Here is a 27,821-nt window from a genome sequence, read left to right as displayed (position 1 = left end):
CTTTACATCTAAAGGAGCTAGAAAAAGAAGAACAAATGAATCCCAAGGGTAGTAGAAGGAGGAAGATCAGAGCAGAAATAAATAAAATAGAGAATAAAAAGGCAATAGAAAAGATCAATGAAACTAAGAGCTGGTTCTTTGAAAAGATCAATAAAATTGACAAGCCTTCAGCTAGACTCACCAAGAAAATAAAAAAGAAAGAACTCAAGTAAATAAAATAAAAAATGAAATAGAAGTTACAACAGATACCATATAAATACAAAGGACCGTAAGAGACTACTATGAACAATTACATACCAACAAGTTGGGCAAACAAGTAGAAAGGGATAAATTCCAAAAAACACACAATCTTCCAAAGCTGAATCAAGAAGAAATAGAAAATCTGAATAGAATGATCACTGGTAAGGATACTGAAGCTAAATGTTCCCAAGAAGCAAAAGTCCAGGGCCAGATGGCTTCACTGGTGAAGTCTATCAAACATTCAAAGAAGATTGAATACCTATCCTTCTTAAACTCTTCCAAAAAGTTGAAGAGGAGGGAACACTCCCAAACTCGTTTTAAGAAGCCAGCATCACGGGCAACTGGGTGGCTCAGTTGTTAAACATCTGCCTTTGGCTCAGGTCACAATACCAGGGTCCTGGGATTGAGTCCCATGTTAGGCCCCCTGTTCAGTGCAGAGTCTGCTTCTCCCTCTCTCTCTGCCCCTCCTCCCCATTTGTTCTCTCTCAAATAAATAAATAAAAATCTTTAAGAAGAAGAAGAAGAAGCAGCAGCCAGCAACACCCTGACACCAAAACCAGACAAGGACAGCAAAACAAAAGAAAATTAAAGGCCAAAATCCCTGAGGTACATAGATACAAAACTCCTCAACAAAATATCAGCAAACCAAACTCAACAATACATTAAAAGATCATACACCATGATCAAGTCGGCTTTACTCCAGGGATGCAAGGATAGTTCAATATTGACAAGTCAATCAAAGGGATACATCACATTAACAAAATGAAAGATAAAAATTATATGATCATCTCAACAGATGCAAAAAAGTATTTGACAAAATTTGACATCCATTTATGATTAAAACTTCTCAACAAAGTGGATATAGAGTGAATGTACCTCCACATAATAAAGGCCATATATGACAAACCCAATGCTAATATTATTGTCAATGACAAAAAGCTGAAAACTTTTCCTCTAAGATCAGGAACAAGACAAGGAGCCCCACCCTCCCCACTTTTATTCAACGTAGTATTGGAAATCCTAGCCACAGCAATTAGGCAAGGAAAAAAAATAAAGTTTATTGAAATAGGAAAAGAAAAAGTAAAACATTCACTATTTGCAGATGACATGATCCTATATAGAGAGAACCCAAAAGATTCCACCAAAAAAGTCATTAGGACTAATGAATGCGTTCTATAAAGTTGCAGGATACAAGATTAATATAAAAAATCTGTTGTGTTTCTAATAACAAAATAACTAATAACTAATAACAAAACATCAGAGAAATCAAGAAAACAATCCTATTTATAATTGCATCAAAAAGAATAAATATTTACAAGTAAACTTAACCAAGGAGGTAAAAGACCTATACGTAGAAAACTTTAAGACATTAAGAAAGAAATTGAGAAAGACACAAATAATGCAAAGATATTTTTGTGTTCACGGATTAGAAGAATTAATATTGTTAAAATGTCCACACTACCCCAAACAATCTACTCAATGCAATTCCCATCAAAATTCCAATAGTGTTTTTCATAGAATTAGAACAAATAATTCTAAAATTTGTGTGGAACCACAAAGCCCCTCAATAGCCAAAGCAATCTTGAGAAAGAACAAAGGTAGAGTTATCACGCTCCCAGATTTCAAACTATACTACAAAGCTATAGTAATCAAAACAGTACTGTATTGGTATTCAAACAGACACACAAACCACTGGACCAGAATCAGGAGCCCAGAAATAAACCCACATCTATATGGTCAATTAATATATGGCAAAGGAGGGAAGAATATACAATGGGGAAAGGACAGTCTCTTCAATAAATGGTGTTGGGAAAACTGGACAGCCACATGCAAAAGAACAAAACTGGACCACTATTTTACACCATACCCAAAAATAAACTCAAAATGGATTATTTTTTTTTAATTTATTTTAGAGAGGTAGAGAGAGGAGGAGGGGCAGAGGAAGAGGGAGAGAGAGAATCTCAAGCAGGCTCCACACCCAGTGCAGAGCCCCAACGTGGGGCTCAATCTCAGGACCCTGAGATCATGACTTGAGCCAAAATCAAGAGTTGGAAGCTTAACCAACTGAGCCGCTCCTGTGCCCCTAAACTCAAAATGGATTAAACACTTGAATGTAAGACCTGAAACCGTAAAACCCCTAGAAGAAAACACAGGCAATAAGCTCCTTGATATCAATCTTATCAATGTTTTTTTCAATCTGACTCCAAAGGCAAGGGGAACAAAAGCAAAAATAAACAAAACAAATGGGACTACATCAACCCAAAAGCTTCTGCACAGAGAAGGAAACCATCAACCAAATGAAAAGGCAACCTATATATTCAATAAGGGGTTAATATCCAAATACACAAAGAACAACAACTTAATAACAAAAACCAAACAAGCCAGTTTAAAAACGGGCAGAGGATCTGAATAGACATTCTTCCAAAGAAGACATACAGATGGGGGCGCCTGGGTGGCTCAGTCACAAGCGTCTGCCTTTAGCTCAGGTCATGATCCCAGGGTCCTGGGATGGAGTCTTTCATTGGGCTCCCTGTTCGGCAGGAAGCCTGCTTTTCCCTCTCTCACTCCCCCTGCTTGGGTTCCCTCTCTGTCTGTCTCTCTCCCTGTCAAATAAATAAATAAAACCTTAAAAAAAAAAAAAAGACATACAGATGGCCAACAGGTACATGAAAAGATGTTCAATATCACTAATTGTCAGGGAAATGCAAATCAAAACCACAATGAGGTATCACCTTCCACCTGTCGGAATGGCTAGTATCAAAAGGATAAGAAATAACAAGTGTTAGCAAGGATGTGAAGAAAAGGGAACCCTGTGCTCTGCTGGTGGTTACATATATTGGTACATGACTACAGAAACAATATGGAGGCTCCTCAAAAAATTAAAAATAGAACTACCACATGATCCAATAATTCCACTTCTGGGTATTATCTAAAGAAAATGAAAACACTAATCCACAAAGATGTAAGCACCCCTATGTCCACTGCAGCATTATTTACAATAACCAAGATATGGAAACAATCTAAGGGTCCAACAACAGATGAACGGATAAAGATGTGGCCTGCGTGTGTGTGTGTGTGTGTGTGTGTGTGTGTGTGTGTGTGTGTGTATGCAATGGAATATTACTCAAAGATTAAAAGAATAAAATCTTGCCATTTGTAACAACACAGATGGATCTTGAGAGTTATTTTAAGTGAAATAAGTCAGACACAGACAAATACTGCATGATTTCACTTGTATGTAGAATCTGAAAAACAAAACAAACAAACAAACACAGCCCAGATACAGAGAACAGACTGGTAGGTGCCAGAGGTGAAAGGGATTGGTGGGTGTGAAAAAGATCAAGGGAACCAGAAGTACAAATTTCCAGTTGTAAAATAAATAAGTCATGAGGATCTAATGTGAGCATACAGAAAGTAATCGGTATTACTGTATTAAATTTGTATGGTGACAGATGGTAACTAGACTTATTAAGGTGATCATTTCACCATGTATACAAAAGTTAAATCACTGTGTTGTACACCCGAAACTAATTTTTAAATTAGGTAGATTTATAAGTAACATGGAAATAAGTCCACAATGTAATTAGTTTAGGAAAACGTTATTAAAAGAGGGATGCCTGGGTGGCTCAGTTGGTTAAGTGTCTGCCTTTGACTCAGGTCATGATCCCAGGGTCCTGGAACCAAGTCCTACACGGGGCTCCCTGCTCAGCAAGGAGCCTGCTTCTCCCTCCACCTGCAGCTCCCCCTGCTTGTGCGCTCTCTCACTCTCTCTCTGAGAAATAAATAAAATCTTTAAAATAAAATTGTATTAGTTATTAATTTTTTTAAAAAAGAAATTGTTATTAAAATATATATGATACTATACCATTTTTGTCCTAAATAATGGTAAGTATGCATTGAAGAGAAAAACTGGAGGGTTAGAGACTCAACTGTTACTCTTTTTTTTTTTTTCCAAGATTTTATTTATTTATTTGACACAGAGAGAGAGACAGCATGAGCACAAGCAGGGGGAGCAGCAGGCAGAGGGAGAGGGAGAAGCAGCAGGATCCCTGCAGAGCAGGGAGCCCCAAGCAGGGCTCGATCCCAGGACCCTGGGATCACAACCTGAGCCAAAGGCAGATGTTTAACTGAGACACCAGGAGCCCCAAATGTTGCTTTTCCAAGGAGATAAGGTCATTGCTCTACCTTTCTACCTTACATACTTCTGCATTATCAGAATTCTGTTTTTTTTTTACAAAGCATATACAACTTTTCTATTTAGAACAAAATGAAAATAGTTCTCTTTTCAATTATTTAATGAATCAAGTGCCTAACATACCTACCTACACCCACCACGTAAAACGAGCCTCTGTAACACACTGTTTTACTAGCTGCAGAGTGCAGCAGCTATGAATTGAGTATAAATTATGTCTAATTTGTTTAAGTGATTCTCCATTACTGGATATTTAGATTGTTTCCAAATTTTTGCTACTAGTAGGAGAATTTAGATGGAAATCCATGTGGCTAAGTATTTGCACATATTCTTAATATTTCTTTAGAATAAACTCCTAGAAGTGGAAGGGTAGCCACAAGATATGGACACATCTAAGGACTTTTGACCCATGTTGCAAAATTATCACACAAAATGTCAATGCCAATTTACTTTCCAAATTGTAATGTGGCGGGGTCGGGGGGTAGAGTTTTCCCTTTAGTAATTCTCAATAGTTAGTAATATTCAAGCCTGAATATTATTATCTTTTCTCCAATTTTTAACAACTTGTTAAGCGAAATGACATTTTTTTAGTTTGTATCTCTTTAATTACTAAGGAAAACGACATGATTCATATTCGCTTATCTGCTATGTGTTACTACTGTGTGATCTGCTGGTTGGTATCTCTTGCCTGCTTTTCTACTAGGATCTTCTTTCTGATGTGTAAGAATTCTTCATATATTAGCCCCTTGTCACTAGGGCTATTAATGTCATTTGTCTTTTAGTTTTGGTGGGTTTTATGTTCAGAAACTTTTTAAAAAAGATTTATTTATTTTAGAGTGAGAGAGAGTAGGGAGGAGGGGCAGAGAGGAGGGAGAGAATCCCACGCAGACTCCCCACTGAGTGCAGAGCCTGCGGTGGGGCTCGATATCACAACCCTGAGATCATGACCTGAGCTGAAATCAAGAGTCAGACATTTAACTGACTGAGCCACCCAGGTGCCCCTGTTCAGAAACTTTTAATTGGTATTTATTTTTAGAACAATAAAACGTACTTTGAAGTCCAAATTACTGACTTGTAAATGGGCATTTGAAATATAACTGCTGGAAATATAACCCTGTCTACTAGCTACTTTACCGTTGGTTTTCACAGCTTTCCAGCACGAAAGCTCCTTGAAGGCACAAGTCATGACATTTCTTGAACCCTCCCTGGCAACCAGCACACAGCCCAGAACAGAGCAGAACTTCAAATGTTGGAGATGAAAACAATACTATGTCTGGGATTTGCTTTGAAACAGTCCAGTTCGAGGTGGGAGATGAAAACAAGGCAGAAATGAAACAGAATTGACCACACGTTAGAAACTGTTGAAGCTGGGTAACAGGTACAGGGAGTTCATTACACTATTATTTCTTTTTGTATATTCCAAGATTTCTGTAATCGAAAGGATTTTTTTTTCTTTTTTTCCCTTTCTTTCTTTAAAAAAATTTTTTTTTCGTGTATGGATTGGCCACCAGCATCACGGTGGGAACTTCTGGAATAACAATGGTGGTGAATATACATTACACACACATCAAGGCCACTTTTATAGGCTAGAGAAGTCAAAAGCCCAGGCCTTGAAATTAGGTAGGCCTAGGTACAAACCCTTTCTAGTGTAGTGACCTTGAACCAGTGATTCAACCTCTCTGAAACTTAGTTTTTCTTTATAAATAAGGGTATTAGTAACTATGTCGGAGGGTTCCAGTGAAGATTAGCGGGTGTAAAACTCACTGCCTCGCACCAAGTAGCACTCAGCAGAGTAGCCATCGTTACTACTCAGTGATGCGCCAGCTTGATGAGCTCCAGCCAACATTTCCTGGTGGTGTTAGTCCAATACTCTTCCACCACAGCTGGGCTTTCAGTGAATCGGTTTGGGCACCAGACAACTGCTTGGCAGAGGACTTGGCAGAACAGATGTCAGGAATGTTCCTGACACCCAGAAGAGAAAACAGATAAGGCCCTTGGGAAGGACAAAGCACTTAACTCCCAACCTGACTCAGCAGGTCCCGGGAGAGCCTGAACTCCCCATTGCAAGGATGTAATCAAGAACAAGAGTGATGAAGTCCTTACAACAGCGGGTCTTTCAAAACTTTGACCAAACACCATCATCGCCTGGGGAGCTTAAAATAACACAATGTCTGGGACCCACTCCCAGCATTTGGGGTATAGACGAGATATCAAGGTTTTTCAAAGTCACGAAGTGCGTGTGACCTAATGCGCACCACCCTGCTGTGTGGGGTGGGGTGGGGGCTGGGGGGGAAGGGGACAGGGCAAACAAAGAAGAGAACAGAGACCACCGCATCCCACATGAACCGCATTAAAACCAGCCCACTCATGTGGTCCCAAGCTGTGTCCCATCCCAAACAAATCCAGTCCTATTAGGGTCCCCTTGCTCCCTCCATAAACTTCAAGAGGACATTACTGTGTAATAATTCACAGGGCTAAAATATGGTAATAATATCAGGATGCGTGCCTATCAATATTCTAAAGAATATATTAAAGTAACACAGCTGGTCTCTGGATGTTGGTCTTACGAAACAAAACAAAAAAGTCCAGCTAAGGGACAGTGGAGGCTGGGGGAGGGAGAAAGCATTCTGTCCCACAGCCTTCGGGCAGCCTGTCCCTGTTACTGAAGCACACTCAAAGACGCAGCCTCCTTTCACGAAGTAATTGTAGCATCTTTGATCAAGGCAAAAAGCACCTCCATTTCAATCACCGTAATGGGGACGAGCAGGCTGTCGGCCGCCTGGCTGCCCCCGTCACGGTGAGCCAGCCTCGGGCCTGCAGACACAGGACGGTGCTTGGCGTGTCAAACAAATGAAGGGGTCCTTGACTGTCTATCCAACCTTTGCTGAACTTCAGGGGCCCCCTCATGTAGCAATTCTGCCCGGATTAATCTGGAAGCTCCTTTCCCGGCAAACACCACCTGGTCCGGACCGGCCTCACCAAAACCAAAGCTGGCCAGCCGCTGCGTGTCACGAGGCAGCAAACACTTCCGAACCAGGAGGGCAGGAGTCAACCTTCTCACAAGTAACACACCCGGGACGACACAATCGTAGAGAAAGGGAAAAATCATGACCATGAACCTCGCCTCCTCCCTACGACCGCTACGCCCATTCTCCGCCCCAAACTAAGTGGAGGGAGGTCTGATTTTCTCCCCTACATGTGCGTTCTCAGCGTGAATTTGCAGTTTTGAATACATATACAAACATCACCTGCCTTCTTTTCACCAGAATACATAATAAATGAAAAATTAAGGAGGGGGAGGTTCAACAAAAGGTTTTACTTTCCTTAAGCGACATCACCCATAACATCTTGGGAAGACATGAGTGTAGCACCAGAGAAGCTATGGGGATAATGCTGAAGAAATGCAGGATATTTAAATAGCACCCATGTGTTCAAGTGTTGTACATGCGTGAACGTATTTAAATCCTCACCACAGCCCCATGAGGTAAGCTACAGTAATACTCATTAATAACCGTCATAACAGTAGTAACATATGATAATATATATAATGTAATGACTATGATTAGGTATGATAATGATGGCGATCATAATCTCCACTTTTCACGTGAGGACACGGAGGCCCTGAGAAGCTCAATGACTCGCCTGAGGTCGGGGGCTGGGACTCACCCCCCTCCCCCCACCCCCGGGGCAGGGTAGCTTCAGGATCCTAACGAGAGCTGGGGCAGGAGGCCGTCTTCTTGCAGTCCACGCCTCAGAGCCTCCTTGGAAGCTGCCGGTGTGGGGCACAGCAGAACACGGACGACGGAGGGCTTGGGAGATGGAGGGGGTCTGAGTTTGAATCCCAGCCCTGCCCCACCCTGTCCCTGTAAGTGGGGATAACAACACCTACCTCACAGGCTTGTGGCGAGGCTTTAGTGAGAGAAAATGAATAAAAGTGCCTCTTGCATTGTCGGCAGCCAAGGTCACTTTAACCCAGAAGCACTCAATCCTGGCTGAACATTTGAATCAGCTGGGAACTTTAAAAAATATGACGCCCAAACCCTTCCCCACCACCCCTCCGCATTTCCACCCCAACGAGTGGTCCGTCTGAAATCAGCAATCCCCAGGCCCAGCCCCAAAAAGAAACCAAAGGCCAGCCTGTACCCTCTGCTCCCTTGATTCCGAATGACGGGGAAGCTTTTCAACCTCTGAAGCCTCGCTTCCAGCTCTAAGGTAGTAGGACTCCTCCAAATGCTGCTGTATTCTCCAAAGGGAGAAGCAGGCACCAGGACCACCCCCAACCCTGTGGCTGATTCACCCTTGTCCAGTGACCCTCCCTACGTCCACCCGGACAACACCTTCATCCAGCTGCCTCCTACCCCCGCCCAGACCACATCCCCCATCCAGCCGAAAAGCTTTATGAAGGAGTGCCCTATCGTCCCGTGCTGCCTATGTTTTAGAAGTAGTGGTGCCAACATCAACACAGCCAACATTACTTTTACACAAGCACTAACCAGAAGACCATGCAGGATGAGAGGTGGGACCCCCTGAAAAGCAGTTGTTAAACCTGAGTGCATGCATGCACATACATGTGTGTGCGTGTATACACACACACGCACGCTCCAAGAATCACGTTACAATGTGTATTCAAAGGGAGCACTGCTTCGTTCAAGGACTAGGGGTAGGAAGAAGGGGAGTGCAGAAGGGGTAGAAATAAACACTGAAGGGATTACCAGGGTTGCCCATGGAAACTGGCAGGGACAAGAAAAATAATCAGCCTGCATTTGACAGAAGAGAATAATGGAGACAGCCAGCGGGAAGGACGGGGACCAAGCAATGCCAGTTTCCTGGCTCAGACTTCCATGCCCCTTTTCAGGACCCACTGCCAGCTGGCAAGGGATGGCATGGAGGGCCCAGGAGGGGGAATGCAGGCACCAGAAGGTAGCACAGAGGGGTGTCAAAGAACCCTCAGCAGTTTCCCAGAAAGCAAAGGCTCTGAGGGGCCCTCCCACTCTCAAGCACCTCCCCTCGGCCTCAGTCCAGGAAATGGGCCTGAGAGACTTGGCCAAGGCCTCACCTGGGTAAAGGAGCCATCCTCGCTGCACTCCGGGACAAACACCGCCTCCTGGGGCTTCTTGGCTTGCTCTAGGGCCTGAGCCCGCTCCAGGCGACACTTGCTCTGGCCAGCATCTATAAGAAGAGAGGAGGGGCCGTTTCACACTTCGCTTGAATCCACTCTGGAGCCATGAGACAAAATGGCTGCCCAGTACTGAGACAAAACCTCTCTGCTGGTGGGTGAGCCCCCACGCCGCCAGCTGGCTTTTCCAACAACACAAAGTCCTGGCTGGTCAGCGCTGCTCAGCCTCACCTTACTCTTACGGCTTTTCTTAGAAAAGTTAGGGAGGCACATTTATACCAGATTCTGCTTATTGTAACAACTCCCAAGGACCCTTAGCCCCTCCCCCGGGGGGGGGGAAGTCCCACCTGTATTCTGTTTCACTGGGTTTACTGAAAAAACTTGCAAGCCCAAGGGGTCTCAAAGATGTTTTAGAGTTCAAGAATTGCAAGAACTTTCTTTGGAAGATCCGAATCTCTAGGGCAGCCTGCTTAGTCTCACATAATTCCTACAACAGCTCTAAACAGCCCAGGGATCGCAAACGCAAATATCTACAGGGCAGAGGAAAGTGATAGAAATTTGGGGAGCTGGACCGGGTGCACAAAGAACAGCATTCAGCGTGGAGAGACCACAACTGGAGAACAGGCCCCCCCTTTAAAGGAGGAAGCTGCCGCTCAGGTCTAGCCATGTGTTTCCCTGTGGGAGGGAACACAGACCTAATATTACCAGAGCTTCCAATTATTTATGAGAAGTACAAAAATCCAGATTTTAATGTTGAATCTCTCCATTTTTAAATGTTGTCTCAAATGTTTTTAATATTTTTAAACAAGTGAGCAGCCCAAACAAAATACATCTATTGGCCAACAGTTTGGAAGCCCTCCCTATTCAGGAGCCAACAATAATGTCTTGCCATTTTAAGCATCTCCATTTACAAAAATAAAAAATAAGAATAAATAGCTCTAGCCAGATAGCAGCACATCTCTCTAAGCCCTAGCCTGGTGGCAGTATTGGCAAGACAGAACAGTGCTCATTCCTAGGGCAGGCCCGTTCTCCTTCCCCTATTCCCCAGTGGAAGGGGTGGAGGGAGAGCAGCAAACACAAGGAACGGACTCATTCTGAGCCTCCCTGACATCGGACAGCGCCCCATGCAGGGCACACTGGCGCCTGGGAGCCTCGTGCCCGCTGAGCGGATGTGCACACACTCACCTTTGCATCTGCCACGATGTACCACGCCCAGGGTCGGGTCTCTGCACTTGGCTCTCTGGTACTCGCACATGGACTCATAGGACCTGCCGTCGGAGGCACAGATGGGTTTGGGCGGAGTCCTGGAGCAGTGGAGGTTGCACTGAGGGTCACGGTCGCTTATGAGGAACTAGGTTGGAGAAAAGTGAAAGGGTGTCAAGGTTACTTTTGCAAGAAAAGTAGGGGTGAGACCATGTCTCACAATACTGGTTTGCCTGGGGGAGCAAGTCCAGAATAAACCCAAAGTTATTATACCCTCGAAGCGGAAGGGAACTGAGCAGCCACAAAGTCTAACCAAGGAAAGCATCCTGTGCTAAGTGATTCACAGGCAGGATCTCCTTAATCCTCGCAACAGCCCTGGGAAATAGGAACTATTTGTTTTGCAGATAAAGAAACTCCAGCCAGAAAGAGGTAACGCTTCCAGCGTTACACAGCTGTAAGTGATGGATCTGAACCTAGATCAATCAGAAATCAAATCAAAGCTTTCACCACCGGGATATTCAGCTTCTCTGTCCTTGCACGTGGCCGCATGACCCCTGTTTGGGTACTTCCCCAAATCAGGGGCTCACTAGCAACCTCTACATTCCATCTTTGGAGAGTTCCATTTGTTAGAAAGTAGTTTGGAGACCCAACTCCATCACACTTCAATTTCTGCCCACTGCTCTTTGGCAGAATACAAGTGATTTTCTATGAGAAAGGGATTTCCTGATTTAAAAAGATAATAATAATCAGATTGGGAAATACTGAGTTAAACAGGTTTCTTTACTGCAGGACTTCTCAGATATCTTTGGTACGTTCTGACGCATGGTGATAGCAGCAAATTGTGTGCTACTCCTCCCACTGAGCTAATTCCCTCCCCTTGAATCTGGACTAGCCTCAGTCATTTGACCGATAACATGCTGTGGAAATGAAATGACTTCTGAGCTTTACAGTTTCCTCCCAGGCCTCTTGCAACACTCACCATGAGGGAACTCGGCCACCATGCAGAAGCCTAACAACCCTGAGACCGCCACACTATGAGGAAGCCCAAGCCAGCATGTGACAGAACCATGGGCAGAGAGAAATGCCAGAGAAAACCCAGGCACAGACACCAGTGAGTGAAGAAGCCATTCGATGAGTCCACTCCCCACTATCATGATTGCAGCTACCAGATAAAAATAAGTTGGCCAACAGATTGCCTGAGACACCCCAAGTGAGAATCACCCAGCTAAGCCCAGTCAACCCATGGTCCTGTAAGGGATAGTAATAAATTGTTGTGCTAAGCCATCGAGTTTTATGGTAGCTTATCACACAGCAAGAGATAAGCAGATCAAGGGCCACCTAGAATGATGCATCTCCCACTTATTTGACCATGAACCCTTTTATCAGTGAACCCGTGCTAGCAACTATAGGATGCAGCTGGAAAACACTTTGGATCATACAATAATCCATGAGTTTCTGTTGAATAACCCATGATTAGACTGCATGGGCCTTAAGAGCTGGATCCACTCTCATCCATCCCTAAATAGCAGAACTCTAGGCCCACTCAAGGCTCCCTCCCAGGGCCAGTTGACAGAATGCATGTCCCACAATAACGCACGCCAGTGTCACGAGCACACTTCAGCCATTGGTGATACTAGAGTTGACTGAATAATCACGCCAAGCTCACAGGGTTTAGGGAAGGTGTGAATACAACCCCTGTTTCAGATGTATCTTGAGGCCCTTTGTGCAGAGCAAATAAATGAGACCTTGACTCTTTTCCAGAACAGCAGAGGGAGTTAGGAGACAGCATCACTCCCTTCAAGGGAGCACTAGGAACACCCCCCACCCCATACTGTCCAAATTCTCAGACAGTCCAAGCCCGTCCACTAGCACACAGACTGCCTCCCAACTATAAAACCAGTCCCTCCCGCTACCCTGACCTCATGCCTGGGTGCTGGCTGCTCAGCACAGGGAGGGAGCAGCTGAGGGCTAACACCATGACAGCCTCCTCAGGATGGACCATGCAACTTGTCTTCCCTGCGACCCTCAGGGCTCCCACACGCACGGGTCCAACCTGAGTCCTGCCCAAGCCCAGAGGGAAATGTCCTGATAGAGTCTCATAATAAAGTCTAGTGTTCTGGGATTGAAACCAATACTATAGAGAGCCATAGCCAGAGGAAGCTCCCTGCCTCCCAGGCTGCCACACAGAGGGAGGAGTTTAAGGTCCCAAGATGGCAGGCGGGGGTGGTATCCTCCACACCTCAACCCTGCATGGGATCCCTGGCCTCACTCTCCTCAGGTTGCCCCTGCTTTAAACCCTAGAGTGGTGTCCCACCATCCCTGGGGACCTTCACGCGGTCTCCTAGGCCTGGAAGAATCTGACCCTGCCCCCCCCCCCCCGCCCCTGGCCTCAGCTCTTACAGCCTCATCCCCACCGTGCTCACCACTGGTCAGGGACACTGGCCTGCTTTCCGTTTCCCAAATAAGCTATATTTGCTCCTCCCTCCAGGCCTTTGGACACACTGTTCCTTCTCCCTCCCCTCCCACCCCTACTTCAGATTTTGGTTCATATCATCTCTTTTGGGAAGCTTTCCTCAACTCTCATAGATGAGCATGGGTCCCCTATAATAACCTCTTGCACCTTGCTTTTCCTTCACGGCACTTAACACAGTTTGCGATGATGTGTGATCTGATTAACAATGGAATCCCCAACTCTGAACCCTGCAAAGGTTCTATGTCTATCTTGCCTGTGAATGCATCCCCAGCATCTAGAACAAAGCTGGGGCACTTGAGCATTTGAAGGATGAATGGGCTCTTGTAGCCGCATCTCCCACACGGCGTTGCCTCCAAACCAGCGGGTGCAATGTGACAGGCCTGGCCTTGCAGGCTCCCGCCATCCCAGGAGATCACTGGGCCACGCCCCCACCCCAGTGCGCTGATCTTCCCCCGTGCCCCCTGCATTACAAGGTGGGCAGAGGTAGTCCACAGCTTCCTGCCCTGGCTCCATCTCAAAATTTAAGTGGTCTCTGAGTTTGAGAGGTGGGTCTTTTCTCTCCTACCCCACCCAGACCCCTCTGCCACTACCGGCCTCCTGGCCTACGACCGACTGTACGCCATGGAAAACTTGGAACCAAAGGTCCAGCTAAATGAGGTAGGCTTGGGAAGCCCTGGCCACAGGCTCCTGAATGGGCACAGGACACAGGTGGCTGCAACCAGCAAAGCTGGCCTCAAACGTCTCTCTTCCTCCCTCTGTGTGGCCCTCCCAGACCCATTCCTAACCTGTCTGCAGCCTAGAAATGCAGCCGGACCTGGCTCTGTAATTCTGCCTGGTGAAGAGCCAGCCCCCAGCCAAAGGGTGGCATTAGTATCCTTCCGTCCAGGCTTCCAGAACAAACTGTGATTCCAAGACTGTCTGAGAGCAGGTCAAGGCTCTACTGTTATCACACAACTATCTTCACCTGTGGACCCACGTGCTTACCTGAAGTGACACCTGCTCGTAAGACCTGCTTTGTTAGGTTATTTTGCCATGGGAATCAGCAAGGGCTAAGGAGAAACATGACCTTTTTTTCTCACAGTCAGACAAGGACAGAACTATCTCTACATTCTTTTTTCCTTTTTTTAAGTAGGCTCCACACTTAGCACTGAGCCCAACATGAAGCTTGAACTCACGACCCTGAGATCAAGACCTGAGCTGAGACCAAGAGTCAGACACTTAACCGACTCAGCCACCCAGGTGCCCCAAAACTATCTGTATCTTCTAATGCCTGGGAAAACCAAGGAACTCATCCTTGGTCACACAGGGATTTGGGTAGCCAGATCTTAAATCTGAAGAGCAGTAATAATAAAAGCTGATAATTAGGTATCACTTATGATATGTTAACTAATTTAACCCTATGAGGCAGGGTAAGTTACAGTCCTCATTTTACAGATGAGGAAACCAAAGCCCGGTTTGCGGGCTCCTCCAAGCCCAAATGTGTGAGTGTTGGATCTGACACCCACAGCCTGGCTCAGAGCTCTGCTTCCAATGACACTAAAACTGCCGTTTTCATTATTACAGAGCAAGGCTGCAAGTAGGAGCTCTGACCCAGTTGCAAAACTGGATTCTCGAAGTCAAAAACATTTACCAAGAGCCTACTGTGTGCCAGCCGCCAACCGCTAAAGACCCAGACAGACAGGCCTGCCTTCCGGGCACTTGAAGCCTACCGGGAGAAGCTCCTCACAGGGTCCTCATTCACCTTAAAAAGCAGGGATCGAAAAAGACAAAGTGTCTTTTCAAACTCAAGGAGATTGCCCTGTTCTCTCTTCCTCAGCTCACGGGAGAGGAGAGCTGTGGGCGTCACCGTGGCATTGAACTACAAGCCATAAATTTGGTTTGGAAATGGCTAGCTCTGGGCCAACAGAGACGCTACGGCAGCTGTGCCAGAGACCAGCTTAATGACTGGGGGAACATTCTGTCTGCAAATAGGTTAAAGAGCTTCAGAAGAAGCCTCACCTACCCCAACACATGGAGATCCTTCCCACCTCCACAAGGGCTCCCAAAAGGTTCCATCTAGAAATTACTGGTCCCTGAGGCCAAGTAAAAAAGTTCCGAGACAGCATGGGGCCATGGCTAAAAGACTGTCTTCCACCGTCTGTGGTGTCTCATTTCCATCTGTTTTAGGAACTGTGTGTATTTGTGGTTGTTTAAAAAAAAAAAAAAGGCAATGAGTTCTATAAAATAGACTTTTAATAGGACGACTATGCCCTAATATGATCACCCAAACCTCCAGGGCCGGAGGGATTACGTTGGGTCCCCAAACACTGCTTATTCAGCCATCCATTCATCTACTTTTGTCTTCAACAAGCCAGTACTATGCGCCCAGCACTGCATGAGGCCTGGCAGGCAGAACACAGCCACGCAGTCCTGCCCCCACTGGGCCTGCACTCTAGGGTGGAGACAAGAGAGCAGATGGTGGCCATACAGCAAGGGAAGAGGATACTGCAGGACCGAGAGAGGATTTAATCCTAGGGACTCTGCGACGCTAACCGCCACACAGCCCAACAGAGCTTTGTGCGACGACAAACATGTACTATGTCCGTGCTGTCTAACACAGTGGCCACAAACCACATGTGGCTATTATGCACTAGCAGGTAGCTAATGCAACTGAGGACCTAAATTTTTAGTTGCACTTAATTTTAGTTAACTTAAATGTGCATAGCCACGTGTGGCTAGGGGCTGCCATATTCAAGAGCACAGCTACAGAGGGGGAGGGAGAGGGGCTCATCCTCCCTGGAGCTTCTCCTAGTTGAGCCAAGCTAAGACTCCTTGGACCACAGCAAAAAAGAAGCAGAGCCTGAGGATAATCTCCGCACTTTGAAGCTGGACGTGAAATCAGTTCATTACTTACTGATCAAGAGCACCACACCCCAGGAGCTCCACAAGCTACCTGAAGTCACAAAGGTGGCTTTTCCCTGTCTTCTGTGGGTGTCAGGAGCTCAGGCTACAAGTCCCAAGTGCCAGCCTGTGGCCTGGATCAGTTCTCTCGGCACACAGACCGAACTCAGAATCTGAGTCACCCTGGGGGAACCTGAACCCCCAAGCCACAGACATCTGTTGTGGACTCAAGAGCAGCCACGGTTGAAAGAAGGTTTCGGTGTTGGGCGGGTGCAAGCTGTCTCCCCAGCAAGACAAAGCACAAACCATTTCCCTTGGGGGGGCAGGGAGAGCATAGTATTTTCATAAAAGTCCTCACATACATTCCCTTCCTTCTTCCTGACCAAAAGACAACAAAAACAAAACAATTATGCTAAATATGATTGTGTAATACGGAAACCAAACAAAAAGGGCCAGGACAATTGTGACTTTGCAATCATCGGCTACTCCTACCCTCTCTCCTTGGGGAGTGAACGATTCCAAAGCAAACACACATTAGTTTGTGCTCTGCTCACATTTGTAAAGTTGGACAAACACTTGAAATACACGTAAACAATCCATCCTTCCTGGTGCAAAAGTAAGCTACCAACTGGGGACTGTCTTCTCCATAGAGAAGATGGAGGTAGACGCAATCAGGGTCAGACCAACAACGCCTTCTGTCCGAAATGCACGCATGCCCATCTTAGCCTTCAGGCTCTCGCAGAGGAGAATGCAAACCCTGCCACAGCTTTTGCACGGAGAGGCCATTCTAGGACCACAAGCCGTGTTAGGTTTGACTGACTGCCAGGTTTCCATGACAATATAGGGAACAGCAGAGGCAGCCTAAGGTTCCATCTAGGGGATGTTCGATCCTTTATAGTATGGAATTGGCTTTGCAGTCTTAACCTCCACCTGTACCATGCTGATTTAACTCGTATCTGAAATTCGAAATCGGCATTTTCCTGGTAACATGCATATCTCTCTGCTTTCCCGAGGTGTAGAAGAGGGGGCAGGAGCCGTACTACACAAGCAGGACGGTGGTCCAGCCACTGGGCTTAGAAACGTGACGGCTGCAGTTTAGAGTGGCAAGGGGCATTCCCCTTTATGATATCAGGTTCAAAACTCACAGGCCAAACTCAACTGATCTGAGGTTTCTCTTTAATAAAGAGAGTGTGTGTGCATAACACAGCTTCAGCTACACCCTTCAAATATTTTTGCTTTGCTTATCTGTTGCTGCAAAGCAAACCGTCCCCATCCTTGGTGGCTTTAAACAACTAATCATTTCTCTCAAGTCCATGGGCTGGCTGGGCTCCGCTGGAATGTTCTTCTGCTGCACGTGGTGTGAACTGCGGTAGGACACTTGGGCCGCGCTCCGCTGGCACAGCCCCTGTGGCGTCACTCACTGGTGCGTCCGTCGGGGCATCTGAAATAACTAGGCAGGGCCGGCGGGGCCTCTCTCTCCTCGTTTACCTGTGATGATTTCATTCAGTCCTTTATCTTCCCGCCTAGATGGACCGCCAACCTTTCCTCCCCATTCCAGCTCCAGTTCCACACTGCGCTGACGTCATCATCCCAAAGAGCAAATGTTTTCATGTTTAAACACCACTGTTACTTAGCTCCTTGGAGCTCCTGAGGCATCGTGTTCATACTTCCACCCACACCGTCCACACACGGCATCGTCATTTGTGTGTGCACACGTGTGTGAAGGACCGCCTCGCCCCTCCTCATGTGAGCAGGGCCTGACACAGGGCCTGACCTGCAGCAGCAGCTCAGTACAGCTTTGAGGATGAACGGGGTGACTGTCCAACCTTACCGAAAATATAGCCTGGATAAAAGAAGCTCCTTTTTTTTTTTTTAATCATGTACTGTGAAAAGAGATACTCTTTGTCCAACCACTACCAAAAGCTTAAAACTCTCAAACACATAGAGTAATGTAAGCTGTTTGTTCTTTTCTTTCCTTTTAAGGAACATCTATTAGATAAGGAAAGCCATACATTAAACACGGCATTTTTCTCTTGACAAAGGAAAAGAAATCACGAAGACATTGAAGGGAATGTCCCGGAGTGGCTGAGACAGGACCCGTATACCCACGGCAGATATCATCATTAAGTAGCCAAGTGAGACCGGCCCAGTGGGAATCCTCCTCACACAGCCCCCCAGAAGCCCTCCCCCTACCCTGCACATAAGTCGCCCCCTCCAGAAGGTAGGCAGTAATCTGAGAGGCCTGGGCTTGCTGTGCCTGAAATGAGTATGCGTCAAGGTAGAAAACTCTGGATCATTTGACAGCCCATGTGATTTGCGCTCCGGTTTTTCTTGCAGCTACCATATACACACACTTGACTAAGAACAACTGCCAGATGATAAAATGGTATAAATAATCCATTTATGATATGTCGGGTTTTTGACACCCTGAGTTCACTTTTCCACAGAATTAACATTGTAAGTCACGGCGAGTCTCCCGGCCCAAGTTGCAAATGCCTACGTGGAAGGAGTGGGGAGGGGAGTGATCCGTCCCCGTGTGCCTGCTGTGCAGCTGATGAGCGCAGTAACGGCCCCTCACGCCCGGGCCCCCAGCTGGGCAGAAATGGTTCTCCCCACCCCACCGCTCCTTCCTGCCTCAGGACTCGCTGGCTCTTCTCCCTGGACTGTGCCCCAACCTCAGACCTCCTATTCATCCTTCCAATCTCAGTGACTTCCCAGACGGGTACCGGCTTCTACTTTCTGCTGTGGTCTGTGTCACAATTGTAATTCAATGACCAGCAGTTGAATTGTGCATTTCTTGCCCAGACTCTGAGATCTGGGTGCCACACGGCCGGATCCCTGGTGCCCAGCAGGGGTCTTGCCCATAGTGGGCACTCAAGAGATACTGATCCACTGAGCAAGGAGGCAGCCGGGGCCCAGCCAGGTCAAGCTAGTAAGTGGCAGAGCGCTCGTTATGTCTGCCTCTAAAGGGCCAGACTTCCTACCGCATGTCATTGCCTCCTGTAGCACGGGAGAGAGCACGGAGCCGAGGCAGGCTGGGGGCAGAGGGACCCTGCTGTGAGCTCTGGCCGCAGTGGCCAGGGTCTCCGGCGGTGGCCCCTTGGTGGGCAGGAGAGGAGAAGGGTCTGCATGGCAAAGCAAGCTTTCCTAAGGGAGGGATATTTTTCCCATCATGTTTGTAAGTCAAAGTCCAGCTCAAGTTCTTAGAACTCAGGCACTACAAAGTGTTTCTGGGAGGTAAGTCTGCTGTTGAAAGGAGAAAAAAGCCACTCCTGGAGCCAGTGCCTGGAACAAACAGGAGAGAAGCGCATTCCAGACGTCTAGCTGTAGCTCAGCCTCTGACGCTCCAACCAGGGAACGCGCCTCTTGTCTTGTCGCTTGCTTCACCAGCTGCAAAACCGGACTTTGGTCTTTTTCCCCTGGGGGGCCTGTGTCTTCGGGAACGAAGAGCAATCTCACATTAAAACGTCACTCACCCACCCGCTATCTCATCCATCATCTGCCTGGAAAATCCACATCCCTATTCCTGCCAGCTCGCTCTCACCCTTCCCTGACCCCACCACCACTGCATTTACACAGGTGCAAAGGAGGGTCTCGATCTGGCGGCTTCAGAGTGGGGCGCGAGAAGATGGAGGAGGGGAGATAAGGGAGGTCAAAGGGAAGGGGAGGTCTCCAGCCTCAGTGGTGTCTGCTCTTCTTCGACACACCTTCACCGCGGGGCCTGACAACAGCACGCCCCCCGATTAAAGGGCTTTTCACGCTGCTGAGGGAAAGCAGACGTCCCCCTCCAGCTGTTCGGCAGCTGGAACCACTTCTGTTGTTTTAGCCAGGAGAGGCCTGACCTTTGTCACCCGGCCCCCTCCCCAAGTGAGGAATTTAGTGGTCACCCCACCGCATCTACCCAGCTTCCCCCCTCCGCTGTGCCCCCCACAGCTATGGGGATGACCCGTCAGGACCCAGGGGAGAAGGTTGTCTTAGGCCAGGTGCCACTGTGGGGTACAGGAAGGGACGGGTTTGACAAAGCAGCCGGGACCCTTGGTCCAAAGAGGCACTAACAAGCCTGCAAAGGTAGGGCTGACTGAGACGCCGGCAGTTCGCACAGACCCGTCCACACCCCGTGCATGCCCCCCACCCCTCTACGAGAAAGGCGGTGCAGATAAAGTGTGGGTTAGGGTCCACGTTATCAAATTTCAAAAAAAAGGGAAGTATGATTGTAAGTGAAAGAAGCCAGATTCAAAAAGCCACATACTGCATGACTCCATTTATATGACATTCTGGAAAAGGCAAAACTATTCAGATATCAGTGATCGCCTGGGATTGGAGGGAGGAGGAGAAGCGTGAGAGAACGGGGGTGGGGAGAAAATTCTCTATCTGGGTTATGTTGGTGGTCATACAACTACATAAACATTAAAAATCATAAAAGTATACACCTAAACAATTATACTGTGAGTAAATCATACTCCATAACCTAAAATAACCACAAAACTAAAGAAAAATAATGCCAAAGCATGTTTGTTTTGAATGGCCATCGGGCCTCTCATAGGCAGTCGGAGAGGTTTCTGGAGATTTCTCTGCCCCCTCCCTCAATTACCAGGCATTGTACTGGATGCAATGGGGGTTATGAAAGAAAGCGAGAGCAAAGGCCCTGCCCCCCCAAAGCTGAGCTAGCTGCAAGGCTCACAGGTATACAGTTGGCTCCACGGGGCTGCATTTGCAACACCAGCAACCAGGAAGCAAAGCCTAAGTCACAGACCATTTGAAAATGGGATGCCAAGAAGTCCAAGATGTGGTATAGCTAACTCTTTAAAAAAGAGAGAGGGAAAAGAGGAGAGGAGAGAAAAGAAAGGAAAAAGAGGCATCTGTTCAGCAAAGAATTACTGAGCACCTATTATGCTCCTGGGCTCTGCCGAGTGCTGAGGACAGAGCAGCTGCCCCCTCTTCTGTGGGGTCAGAGTAAGAAGTCCATGCAGACTAGAAGGATCCAGGAGGATTTCTTAGAGAAGGGGCCATCAAGGGCATTATAACGGATTTCCACAACAGGGAGGAATATCAGAAAGACATCCTAAGCAACACAGAAGCAAACTAGTTTTTAATTTTATTTTTTTTAGATTTTATTTATTTATTTGAGAGAGAGCGAGCTAGCAATCGAGAGAACACAAGCAGGGAGGAGGGGCAGAGGGAGAGGAGAAGCAGGCTCCCCGCTGAGCAGGGAGCCCACCCCGCTGCGCTCCATCCCAGGAACCTGGGATTACGACCTAAGGCGAAGGCAGGCGCTTAACCAACTGAGCCACCCAGGCGCCTCGCAAACTTTTTTTAAGGATAGATTTGGAATGACGTCGTTTAGGGAGAAATAAGGCTCTAGGTCCAGGTTCGGGGAAAGAACATGGAGGGTCTTGAATAGTCCCAGTTCTTTCTCTCTTTCTCTCTCTCTCTCTCTCTCTCTCTCTCTCTTTTTTTCAAAGAATTGGAAGCCAGTGAAGGAAGTAAAAGACAAGGTCCGACCTGAGCTATGGAAATCCCTGCCAAGGGTACGAAGGACCACAGAGACTGATCAGGAAGTTACGAGAGCCGCCTGCAGCAGCAAGGGAGAAGAAGGGGCCTGCGGGGGCCAGGAAAGTGGCCGGGTAGGATGGCTGGACGAGCTAAAAACGCCAAGAACCAAACAGCTGTCTGTCGGGAGGGGGACCGCTGCCCGCAGGGGGGCCGTCTGTGAACGCCATCACAGTCCTGCTGGACTCCCACAAAGTGAGGAAGGGACACAGGGGTGCCACAAGCAGGTGTGTTGGCAAGGAAGAAGAAATGGAGGGTGAGTGAAGGCAAAAATATCTTCTTGAATGCATGGAGTCCCTTACAGCTTAAAAACCGTTTCGGTGTTGGCCCTCCTTGGTCACCAACGGGGTGTCAGCATCTCAGGGGCGAACAGTATTTATGTTAGTTTCCTGCTTGCAGTCTGCGGCACAACCGACTAGCCAGCAGAACTCGTGCAGCGACGGCGTGGACAGTCACTTGCGCACCCCCCACCCTCAGCCCCCGCCAGCGTAAATAAAAACTCTGTCACTCCAAATCAAATAAACACAGCATTCCCCAGGACCCAGGACCCAGGACCCAGATTTTTTCAATTCTCCCAGCCCACAAGCAGTGGGGAAAAAGTAAGTAAAGGTTAAGTTGATGGTTAACAAGAAGCAACAAACCGGTCTTGTATTTGGAATGTACCCAAGAGATGGTGGGTTACAAGACAGAAGTCCGACTTGGACGCAAAGCCAAGAAGACAGGGAAGGAGTTCTGAAGTGCCTGTGTGGTTTTAGCTGCCAGCCCTTCATCCCAGTGACACACACATCTGGTAGTAAGGATCTGCTGCGTTAGCACTATCTCTCCACCTGGCAGGAACAATTTATTATGCCAAGGCTAGTGGCTCCTTGCGAGGTTTTCCTGAACATTCTCACAGGCTCTGCCCAGTGACATGCGCCAAGTTTTCACTGGGTGTTGCTATGAATGGAACTATCTAACATGTCACTGAACATGCTGGCCAGTGGCAGTGGGACCCAGACATGACTCCGGCACACCCTCGCCCTGCCTCACCATACTCTGTCCCACTGTCCCTAGTAGCCTTTTATGCCCAGGAATATGTGACAGGTGTTTTACAACCCAGGGAATGAGTGAGGAGATTGGTCAGGATTGGGGCTACCGACTATGGGGGTGGTGGGTGGCTGGGGTTGGTCCCGATAAAGCTGGGTGTTGGGCAGCGACAGAGCCCCTCTGGTTGGAAGGACAAGGTCCCAAACAGAATTGTTTTCACAGCAGACTAGATGGGATTCTGGGCAAAGTGGGAGGTACAGAATCTGAAACGAATGTTCAAGAGACTCAGGATCCCTTTGAGAGATTCTAGGCATGCACAGAGCCGCTCGAGGGCCTAGGTGACAAAGAGACACAGAAACAAGGCAGGTCTTTCCCCCACCTCTGCATGAAACCCAGCCCAGCTCTGGCAACTGAATCAACAGCTTTGGCAGCAACTGCAGAGAGTTCCATTGGCACAGACTGGTGTTCTCATGGTGGGCACTGCCAGCAATGAGGTTCCTCCGGGCAAAGGGGAAAATCATGGCTAATTTGTGGAAATATTTAAAGCACCCCAATGCTGTTTGAGCAGATGAGGGTCTTGAAGTCATTGCAGTTTGAGAGTAAAGGTGGTGCCATTTTGTAATCACAGACAGAAGAGGTTTGGAAATACCAGTTGTAAGAACAGACACGAATGGGAGTGAAGTCTACTTAGCAGGCTATGGCTTAGCACTGCATATGGTTGTCAGGCTCCCAGGCTGGTCAACAACATGCCTCAGTAGCTCATAATGTGGCAGAAACAAAGCTCCCAACACTTGGTCCAGAGCAGGGTGGAGAGTTTGTGGTGGGTGGGAGTTGGAGAGCCCTCCCAAAAAAGAGCTAGTCAACTGAATCTGTTCACGCTGAGGTATCAGTATGTCCACTGTATGGATGCCTGTACATGCATGTGTGCAAATGCACACATGGAAGTAGCTTCTGGGAGGCGCAATCACTAGCTTTGGTTCAAGAGTCTAGCATCAAGCACATTGGATGAAGAAAGCTGCTAGCTAAGTTATTTGAATACTGAACTTAGAGTGACATGCAACCATTTACGTTTATCTATTACATAATTTTAGCTTCATTTCACGGTCTCTAACTTTCGAGAAATTTTGGAGACTTGTCTAATCCAGTGTATTATTATCTCCCATCTTTGTGCCATTCATGGATTTAATAAGCACATCTCTGTCTTCACCCAATACATTCATCATATTAGACATGACCATTAGCAAACAGATCCTGAATACTCCCCAGAGACTGACCTTCATTTATTCACTCGATAAGTATTTATCAAGGGCCTCTAGGGTGCTGCTCATGCTCTATTCTGTTACCCAGGTGGTGATTAAACCAGTGAGATCACATTAAGATAACTCAGTAAGCAAAATAGTTATGATTCGTGCAACAGAAAAAAGTCCAGAAATATAACTAGATACACTGAGTTTATAAAAAAAAGGTGTTAATTCAAATCATTGAGGGAAATATGAATTATTTAATAAGTGGTAGTGTAGAGATAATTGAGTAACCATCTGGGGAAAAATAATCCTCAATAATTTTATGGTTTATTTTTACAGTTTTATTTTACAGTTAATTTTTCCTTTATCAGTCTGTGAATTCTAGTCTGAGTAGTGTTACGTTTTCACCTTTAACATTACAACTTTGCCTTACAGTTTTGCATTCCCTGATTTGAAAAGTACTTCAAGTATACCATAATGTGTTTTCATTTCAAAAAAAAAAAAAAGCAAAGCAACAGCACTGGTAGTCTATTTCCCTCTCCTTGTGGATTTGCCTTGCACTCTCAGATGTAAGTCCTTCCACATGACAGTATGTTCCCCAAAGGAAGGGAATGGAGACCCTATTTAGTGAGCCCTGCCACCACCCACAGAAGTCATGAGCAGACACTCTTAGTCCCTCCTACAACAGGCCAGTTGTGCCAGGTGAGCCCCCCGACACCCTGCAGTGTGCTTCCTTCACCACCCCTCATACAGACAGCCCCTCAGCATCCTGGCTGGTGGAGAAGCCCACAAGCCTCCTTTAGGACTGACCCACTTCACCCGAAAAACAGACACTCGTGCTGGCCAAGTCTCCTTTCTCATCCTGCCAGAGGGCTGCCTTTTGCCCTCACAAGACCACTACTTGGGATTCTTGGTGCTGCTGCTATTAGTTTCCTGACTTTAGGAGGCATGTGTCCACTCACGTATGTGGCGGTGAGTCCTCTGACTCTCACCACTGACTGCTCTCATTATCAACACCAGCCCCAGCCCACCCAAGATAAAAGACTTCCACAAAAAGTCTAAACATGGGGGGAGGAAGAGGCAGGAGTAGTACACCCTTCAGGCTCCTGGGAATTATTTCATGGTTCCATAATAATTAAATAGAGAAACTAGTGTATTTTCAATGTCATGGGATTATCACAAAGGAAAAATGCCATTTTAAAGCCTATTTCATTTGGTCAAGATACTGTGGCATATATATATATACATATATATATATATGTATGTATATATATACAGGCTCATCTTCATAACCACTTACCCAGTGGAGCAATTTCTATTGACAAGGGAGATAACAGAGGAAGAAGTACTTTATCCACAGCACTTGAGGAAATCCACTCCCTTATAGCACTAAGCCGGGGGATGAAAGCTGAGCAAGCACAGACTGAACCAAACAGAAGAGGAAATCCCAGTCTTGCTATGTCATCAAATTATGTTGGGCTGTGTGTGCTCACACTGTGTGTGTCCTTTTACTGTTATTTCCACGGTCATCTTGAGATCCTGCTGTACTGGGGCTGGGCCCCAGATCACCAAACACACACACACACACACACACACACACACACACACACACTGCCCGTAAAGTCACTTACAGACAAAAGAGAAGAAGAAATAGTTTGGCCCATGCGGGACTGCCGTGTGCCATGTAAAACCCAGTGCTGTCAGACCATCTTGGGCTAAAAATCCCCACTGCGTCGCTCAGACAAGGATTAATTACTGCTGTCCAGAGCCCAGGCTCACGTCTTACTTCACACAAGCATGCGGCTGTTCTGGGCAGGAGAGAAATCCTGTTGACCCAAACTGGGCCAAGGAAAAGTAAATAGAACCATGTCAAATTCTACAGGCAGGAATGGAAGATTAGTGGAAAACCAAAGCAAGCCCCCTCCTGAGGGAGAGAGAGAATGGTTCTTCTGCTTTCCAACCCTTCTAGTTCCTGGGCACAGAGAAAGTCTTTCTTTTAAGGATAAAGCTTGTATTTTAGAGGATCTTTTTCTTTCAGTCCAGACATTCATAACCCTTACGTCCAAATTCCCCTCAAACGCCAGGCCAGACAACCTGATTGAGAGGACATCTTCCTTTGCACCGAGCAGCTGGAGTCTGGTAAGCAAGCCTGGGGAAACCAAACAGCAGAGGGTAGGCTGAATCTACCTGGGAGAGCCTCGGGGCACACCAAGCAAGGAATTGGACTTCTCAGGCTTTCTGACGTGAGGTACGATGCCCACAAGGACTCAGCACTGAAGACTTTTCATCCAGGCTCCAAAAGGGTTCTCAAGACCTTCTATTAGCCAAGGAAATGTTCACAATATAAAGATTAGTAAAACCAAAGCAGAATATCAAATATGCATGTGTGTGTGTGTAGACGGATGGATAATATCAATCGATAACAGATGTATGTGAATATACAGACACATGTGCACATATAGAATACATGTGCAGTACATACATGTACACATATACACATATGTACATCTTTCACTCCAGGGAGAGAGAGAGAGAGAGGGAAGAGAGAACAAAAGATAGGAGGAAATAGACCAAAATGTTAACAGCGGCCTTCTCTAAATGGTAGAAACACAGATACGTTTGTTTGGTTTTTTCCTTTTCTTTATTTTCGAAGTTTCCTATTGGGGGTTGAGGTTAAAACACACACAAAACTCCAGATAGATTGATCCAGACCTGCCTCTTAAGCACTGTGGCCCCCACACTCCACCCGGAACTCTGGCGGCCTCTCGGGCTCCTCACGGCCCGAGAGCCAATGGCCCACACGCGGCCAGGGACAGGAAGAAGCTTGTCCTCGCTGCAAGCGGGAGGGGAAGGTGCTTTCCTCCCGGCTTCCTTATCTCCCGGAGTCTGATCAGATTTCCTGTTCTCCGGTATCACACACGGCTCCCGTCAACAGGCACCAAACTTCCCGTGGGGTGTCAGGCTGGGGCCAGATGACGCTCCGGCAGCATCCATCCGGGCGACGGCGTCGTCTCCGCGTCGTCTCCCTCTTCAGTTCAGGTGGCGCGGCCAGAAGTCCAGCCTCTGGCTCTCTCCAGTCACGACGGACTCGGATCTCCCAGGCCAAAGCCGTGCCGTGACGGGATCTGCCGCCAGCATCCTGAGCAGCCTCTGAAGGCACACGCGTGCCTGCGCCAGCCTCAAGCCACAGGGTGACGACTGTGTTGTCATCTGCAGGCAGGGGAGCGGAGCGCAAAAACTAGGCTAAAAGGCTAAAAATAAGGCCTTGCAGAACAAGCCGCTGCAGCTTCCGGTGTACAGGAGGGAAGCAGAGGGCTCTCCGCTCTCCCATCATTCCTGAAAACTGTCTTTAGAACAATAAGGTCCTTGCATTTACTTCCTTGCAAAGTGAACCAGAACCTAGGAGGCAGTTTTGCATCCTGGCTCCACAAACTGCTGCATTCATTCCCTGGCGACAAGTGTATGAAGCCCTCTCCAGGCCAGGCGTGGTGCTGGGCACTGGGGCACCGGGCACGCCGCAGGGAATGCGCTGGTCCAGTCCCCCCTCCCCCGCCTCATGGGCTGTGCTGAGTCTCAACAATCCTGCAGTTCCTATTTCACATACACATGACGTCCTTCTAAGTCCTTAGTGCCGCCGGGCTGCAGGGTCAGGACGCAGGCACAGACTTCGAGGACGGAGCAGGCCGAAGCAGGACAAGCCACCCATATGCAGCGGATGGCTTGTGGAAGGTTCTTCTCGGTCTGAATCACGGCTGCCCCCCAGTAAGGACAATGCTCACCCTCAGCTGATCCAGAAAAACAGATTGACTCCAAGGAGAACCAGAGAACTCACTGCAAGACGGACTCAGACCAGCTCCGGATGTTGCTCAAGCTAGCCAGAGCACTCAGGCTGTGTCA

The 27,821-nt window shown here is 47.3% G+C and overlaps 1 protein-coding gene across 4 annotated transcripts in view; it reads right to left on the bottom strand.

Annotated features, from left to right (window-relative positions):
* The window catches only part of SMOC1 (SPARC related modular calcium binding 1), a 152,964-nt gene that overhangs the window by 72,946 nt on the left and 52,197 nt on the right, over window positions 1–27,821 (bottom strand). For all 4 annotated transcript variants that reach the window (XM_087856065.1, XM_087856066.1, XM_087856067.1 and 1 more), the window contains exons 2-3: window positions 10,734–10,899; window positions 9,489–9,601 (exon numbers count right to left, since the gene is read on the bottom strand). In XM_087856065.1, coding sequence (XP_087712191.1) covers window positions 9,489–9,601; window positions 10,734–10,899 — 279 coding nt within the window. The remainder of the gene's footprint in view (window positions 1–9,488; window positions 9,602–10,733; window positions 10,900–27,821) is intronic.

This window comes from Ursus americanus, chromosome 26 (genome assembly GCF_024610735.1).
Source record: "Ursus americanus isolate L20-20 chromosome 26, mUrsAme1.1.p, whole genome shotgun sequence".
NCBI lineage: Eukaryota > Metazoa > Chordata > Mammalia > Carnivora > Ursidae > Ursus > Ursus americanus.
This window is presented reverse-complemented; position numbering and strand designations above follow the sequence as displayed.